This window comes from Aplysia californica, unplaced genomic scaffold (assembly GCF_000002075.1).
Source record: "Aplysia californica isolate F4 #8 unplaced genomic scaffold, AplCal3.0 scaffold00417, whole genome shotgun sequence".
Classification (NCBI taxonomy): Eukaryota; Metazoa; Mollusca; class Gastropoda; order Aplysiida; family Aplysiidae; genus Aplysia; species Aplysia californica.
In genome coordinates, this window is record NW_004797687.1 from 529,149 (window position 1) to 535,633 (window position 6,485).

The following is a 6,485-nucleotide window of genomic DNA, read 5'->3' on the forward strand; positions in this document are numbered from 1 at the left end:
CAACTGAAAATATTAGATGTGTCCCGAGCGCTCATATGACCTTATGCAGTTGCGAGCGCCGTAAAACACTTTACAAAAACAACAAGACGTACTGACTACAAGTTCTCATCGTATTCTTGGGTAGATAGCAAGTCTATCCTGACAACTAAAATGTGTATGTACGTCGGTGGAATGCATGTTGGTCTCTTCCCCTTCCCAGCTTCCCTTTTGCTTCCTCTGAGAAATAAGTCAGTAACATTCATGACAACGGACTGGACTTGTTCCCTCTTCCAACAGGTGAGCAGTTCTTTGCCTTGCAGTGTCCACTACCGAAACAACCCTATCTTGGATTGTTGGCAGAATATTGATGAGGTAGTCGTGGCTCTTTATGACAGTGGTGTCCTCAAACAGTCCTTGACCTTTGACGCCGCCGGCACAGACTACCTGTCCTGGTTCAGCCCTAAAAAACTCAAGGACGCCGGCAACTGGAAGGACCTGAAGGGACTAAGTACCAACTACTTCAGTATTCCTGGCTACGTCAGGGTGAAGCGGAACTTCTACATTAACCACAAGTTCGGGGGCTGTGGGGGCGATATTGGGTGGCTGTTAGTCGTTGATCAGGCTAATGCTAAATGCGGCTATGAAAAGTTTAAAACATTCCCACAGTTCTTATACAACAGTCGCGACACACGTATGAATTTTAAAAGTAAGTTCAGGGCTCTGGCTGACGTCATGGCTGTTTTTGTTAAGTATCGTTCATCTCCCCGTGCTTATTAAAGAGGGACCCAGCTTAAAGTTTCCAGTTCATAATACGAAAAAAAGGACGACAAAATATCTAGAATGAATGAAGTTAAAGCTACAAGATTTTTTTAAGGGAACTTGCAGTTTTCTCTTTCTTTGGAATAAAGTTAGCATATTCCGTGCTAGCATTCTATTACATTTTAAAGTAGATATTTGTGTGAGCAATTTATTTGTTTTCGGTTCACTGAAAACTTTCCCAGACGTCAAATAAGCTTTGATGCTCAACCTTCTTGGAAAAGGTTGAAAGGAGCCCTTTTTTGTCTTTGTTATTCGAATAAAAATGTAACTTGAATCAGTGGAAACCTGTGTCCAATTTTGAGTTTGTTCAGTAATTATTTTTTTTAACGGAAAATGAAAGACTGAACAAATCAGTCTGCATTGTCTTTTCCATTACCCAACCTAAAAGACAATGATAAAGGGCTTTATATTATGTTTAGTTTATATTTTCAAATATCATATTATGTGTTTTTAATAGGACCATTAAAATGTTGAGCCTAAAAACCAAACTCGATAAAAAAAATAGTTGACAATTCGGCGGGAAAATACCGGTTTCTTCGATTTCATCATTTTTTTACGAGCCCTTGATTCCACCGCGATGCCTCACATAATAATATGTTAATTATAGATGTTTCACACCACCATCGACGCTATTTAGAACTGCTTCCATATCGCCTTATAAGAGCCAGTTCCACGTATCAAGGTTTGAGCGAATTTTGCAGGAGGAACAAACAACTGAAATCTATGACACGCTATTTAGGATTTCTTGGCTTTACTGTCAGTTCCGTGGTAATTCTTGTTGCGTCATCCAAGTTGTAACAGTATTGAAATCCATTCCGCAAACCTCAAGATGAGCTGATTTGGAAACAAACAGCTATGAAAAGTGAAACACTTATTAATTGCTTTTTATAGCCATTTCAAGGCGGGGAAGTCAATGAAACTTATACAGAAATGAAGCCTATGATACGCGCTTTCGATTGTTGAAAGAAAAACATCTCGCGCCATAATCATGATAAGCGGATCTGGCTCTTATAGGACGATATTTTCCTCAGTTCGCACCGTTTTGTTAATGAATAGGCCTACTTAACTCCCTTCACTTCATGGGTTACTGACAGAAAGACACCCTCTCTCCTTTAACTCTGTTCACACCACCTCTGAGCTACTCTTTCAGAAGGTGCACATACTAGATCTAGATCTGGAATCATATCCTACTTCCCACAATAACAGGTTAGAGGCTTCTCTGTGGACTTGAATTCAGAGAATTTTCTAACACAAAAGACCTTTTTTGGGTAGCTCCAAGACATGGCTGATGCAACGGTACTTGTTTGACCAGTTCCAATTTGAGCATAGATTATGACGCCCGGATGATCAAATATAATTCATCACAAATTTGGTGCAGATCTGCATAAAAATGGAGAAGTTATTAATTGTTTCCAGGAGTCTAGGACAGCTGTTGCTACATATCACTTTTAAGGAAAATCGGGCTAACCCAGACTTCGGGGGTTTCCAGAAATCTTGACCTATACCAAAAGTGGGCATTGCCCTACTTAGGAGAAGTTTGGTTTCATTGGTGTTTATAATATGTTTGGTAAGAGAGAAAAGTTAACTCTCCTTGTCCTTTACAGAAACAGAACAAGGGGCAAAAACTTTACCTTCGATTTTCTCAAAATAGCATTTTCCGGGATAGCCAGCTTGAGTTAAAAACTACCATATTATAATAACGTACATACATAATATGTCTCTCTCTCTCTCCCTCTCTGTCTCTCTCTGTCTCTCTCTCTGTCTCTGTCTCTGTCTCTGTCTCTGTCTCTGTCTCTCTGTCTCTCTCTGTCTCTCTCTCTCTCTCTCTCTCTCTCTCTCTCTCTCTCTCTCTCTCTCTCTCCCCCCCCCCATATTTCACTTTTTTTCTATGGACGTTGTACGTCTTGGCAACAGCAGAAAGGCGTGGAGCCTGCTGGTGGCTCGAGTACTCTGACATTGAATTAAGCCTACCATGCGTCTCTCTTGATCTTGAGTGACCAGGTATAAGAAAATAGAGGACTTACAGCAAACGTCTGAAAAAAGTCGACATACTTTCATAAATATCACACTTCATGAAACACAACAGAATGGACGAGCGAATTCTTTTCGAGACGCATGTGAAAATGTCTCTGGGCGGTCGTGAGGAAATCTACAAGTTAACACTTAAATGTGGGGGCACACACAGAGAAGGAAAGAGAGAGAGAGAGAGAGAGAGAGAGAGAGAGAGAGAGAGAGAGAGAGAGATGTAGGCTAGGACTAGACTGGCTAAAAATAATTAATTCCAGTAATCCTCTGCATGGGCCGCGATGTGGAAAAAAGAACCTACACAGAGAATAAAAAAAAAAATTACATTACAACGATATTTTAAGGGAAAAAAACAAAAAACAAAATCAAGTACATCTATTGTACTTTTGTTTGGTCGCTGGCCTGCAGAAAAGCCACATAATGTTTATTAGGCATTGGTAACCTTAATAAATGAGCAAGATTTTATTTTAGCGGTCAAAATTAAATTTAAAAAATAGTAATAGTGCCGGTAGAATATATAGAAGAAAGATAACTTGAAAATTGTCTTCTAAAAAGAAAGAATTATTTCCCCTTCAAAATATTTCATTGATCATCACGCACAACCAAAATTATTATGAAGATAGCCTGAATAAAGATATGAATAAATAAGTAAACTGATCTGAATATATGTCAAATGTTCACACGCAAAAAAGGACAATAAAGTGCCACTAGAGTCTGATTGATCACTTGTTTTGAGGTTCCTTCCATTTGTTTTTTCTTTTCCAAAAATAGCGGGAGAAGTTAACTGCTCGAGTCATTGCTTTGTTTGTGAAACAAAACCCAAAGCAGGTATATATAATATAATAATAAACGGGGCAGCGAAAACAAAATAAAAAGAATATTCAACCATAGCATGAATGCACAAAAGTACCCCCTAATCAAGAAAAAACAAATAATATTTAAAAAATATAGGCTAGGCCTATAAAAACCGGTTGAAGCAATGCAGACAACATGAAGGAACCCCTAAGCTATTTATAGACCATTGTTGTAGAGAATAAACATTATTAGAGTTGGCCTATTTCAAATGCTTAGAAGACAAAATTAAGTCTCTGCAGCAGTGTTTTGAAGCAAAGATTCCAATTTTCATAAATTTAACAACAGACCCCCAGTTCTTTGACCAAAACATTCTCTAGATTCCAAATTTGGGACAATTTTGTATCGGGTTACGGTTCGGTCCGGGTTTGTTCAAAAGAGAATGACCCCGATTTGACTGTGGTATTTGACTTATTTTTTTGTTTGGTCTTTAGGATATCTCTCTTCTCTTAATGTAGTCTTTATCTTTACACTTTTTCTGACAAAGTGAACTTGATCTTAAGGTGGGAAGAGTGACTTGATAGTGTTAAATCTATTGAAACGTTGAAAGAACAGAGCGACGCGGACAGCCTCCATCGCGGCCATTTTTGACTGACGGCGAGTGATTGTCGACGAGCTAGCTCTCGTAAAAAGCTTAATATCTACCGACGTTTCGGGTTTTGTGAAAGAATGATAACGTACCACGCAAGCCCACCATTAAAACTTACGTTATTCATAATCAACGGTTGTTTTCTATCAGTGATATATGTGAAATGGTCCAATTTCCACGGTTGTAATTTGACGACGTCGTAAGAAGTGTGCGGCGACACGGTGCAAAACGATATAAAAACAATGTTTCTACAAAATGCAAAGACACAAATTCTCTGAGAACATCAGGAAAAATATGTTTTCTGTCTTGAGAAGCAAAAATAAGAGCGCTGTTCTTCTCGTAAACGCATGCATTTTAATTTCAAAGGATGTTGGTTTGAGAGCGAACTCATGTTTTATCGATAGAAAACTTAGATTTTTGCACCGTACACTACACAATTTGCATAAAGAAGGGTAATAATTTCTTGGTTAACCATTTATCTAGCCTTGAAGGACTATGAAAGAAACATGCAGTTAACTGCATTAAGTTGTAGCTCGGAGATCTACATGTTCTTGCACAGATTCGCACAGCCGAACGAAACAGACGACATCGGCGCAGCAAAAAATACACCGTGACGTAGGTGCTCTCTCGGACGTCCGCGCGAAATGGTCATATAGCAAACGCTCGCCGTGACCTGTCAGTTCAGAATTAGCACTCGTTGGAAGGAGATCACTCTCTCGTTTCATTTTCTGCCCACGTCTTCATTCGCATTATCACCCACAATGTCTGACGCTCCAGCTGCTGCCCCAGCCAAGGCTACCCCAGCCAAGGCTACCCCCAAGAAGAAGGCTCCCGCCAAGCCTAAAGCCCCCGCCGCTCACCCTCAGTACAAGGTGATGGTCGCTGCCGCCATCTCTGCACTGAAGGAGCGCGGTGGCTCTTCCCGCCAGGCCATCCTCAAGTACATCATGGCCAACTACAAGGTCGGTGATAACCCCACTGCCATCAACGCTCGTCTCAAGACTGCCCTCAAGGCCGGCGTCAAGGCTGAAACCCTGAAGCAAGCTAAGGGAACTGGCGCTGCCGGCTCTTTCCGCCTGGGAGAGAAGAAAGTGGAGAAAAAACCCGCCAAAAAAGTTGCCAAGAAACCCAAGTCCCCCAAGAAGGCGGCCAAGCCCAAGAAAGCCGCTGCCAAAAAGCCAAAATCTCCCAAGAAGGCCGCCGCCAAGAAACCTGCCAAAAAAGCTGCTGCCAAGCCCAAGAAGGCCAAGAGCCCAGCCAAGAAGGCCGCCAAGCCCAAAGTTGCTGCCAAAAAGCCAGCGGCCAAGAAGGCTGCTGCCAAGCCCAAGAAGGCTGCTGCCAAGAAGTAAGGAGCTGGTTCCACGTCCCAGTCACCTCACAATACGGTCCTTTTCAGGACCACCCCCATTGATCAAAATGGATTGAATCTTCAATCTGAGTTGAAACCTTTTCTTGATCTCGATGCTGCCCTGAATCTATACATGATCTATCATCTTTATAATTGTATCTACCTTGTCATGCTTTTTTCCCGATGCCTGTTGTTTTTCACACCTCCAGTGACCGACCTCCCTCTTTCTTCCCGAGAGGCAGTTCGATTGTTTAGAAGAATTATAAGTTTCCATGAGTTTGGGGGACCGTTCACATAGTATGACTATTACTTTCTTTTCTAAAATTAAGAGTCGCTTAATTTCGTATTTTTGGGATCAGTGTTTTGCATAATTTCAGAATTTTTCTTGCATAAAACGACGGGGACAGATTGTTGTAGTGAGTGCCGCGTGGTGTGTACTGTACTGTGTACCAGTGTTGTCTCTGTCGGATTATGCGGCCGCGTTTTTTCCACTAAACTGCAACATTTGTATAATTTTGGATTCTCCGTGTTCACGTTTTTAAATTAAATGAAAATTTTCACACACATAATTTATAATGTACATCTCCCAGTGTAACTAAAGGGAAGTAATCACAGTAATAAGTATCATTTAAGTGACAAGTTGGTTATTTCCCTTGTAATGGATTTTTGTTCCTTGAGCATGTTCAATTTTTCAATCCACCAAAATCAGAAGTTGTCATGTCTCTGCTGACGTTCCATGTTTGCCAGGTGTCCCTGTAGTGATGTGCCAGCATCAGAGGTCCAGATGTCTTTTTAAAAACATTTATCTTTTCTCTATACAGCTGAGAATTACAGAGATTATATTTTATTTATTTATTTATTTATTTATTTATT

The 6,485-nt window shown here is 40.6% G+C and overlaps 2 protein-coding genes across 2 annotated transcripts; both read left to right on the plus strand.

Moving 5' to 3' along the window:
* The first annotated feature begins 28 nt into the window (after positions 1–28).
* LOC106012573 lies at positions 29–1,267 on the plus strand. Its single transcript, XM_013085913.1, has one exon. The coding sequence runs from the start codon at positions 151–153 to the stop codon at positions 754–756; it is 606 nt and encodes a 201-aa protein (XP_012941367.1). The 5' UTR covers positions 29–150; the 3' UTR covers positions 757–1,267.
* Positions 1,268–4,260: 2,993 nt separating this feature from the next.
* On the plus strand, positions 4,261–5,667 carry LOC101849389 (histone H1-delta-like). Its single transcript, XM_005104374.3, has one exon. The coding sequence runs from the start codon at positions 5,026–5,028 to the stop codon at positions 5,611–5,613; it is 588 nt and encodes a 195-aa protein (XP_005104431.1). The 5' UTR covers positions 4,261–5,025; the 3' UTR covers positions 5,614–5,667.
* The last annotated feature ends 818 nt before the right edge of the window (positions 5,668–6,485 follow it).

Coding starts and splice junctions, on each gene's coding strand:
- LOC101849389 (XM_005104374.3), top strand. CDS start 5,026: ATGTCTGACGCTCCAGCTGCTGCCCCAGCCAAGGCTACCCCAGCCAAG.
- LOC106012573 (XM_013085913.1), top strand. CDS start 151: ATGTGTATGTACGTCGGTGGAATGCATGTTGGTCTCTTCCCCTTCCCA.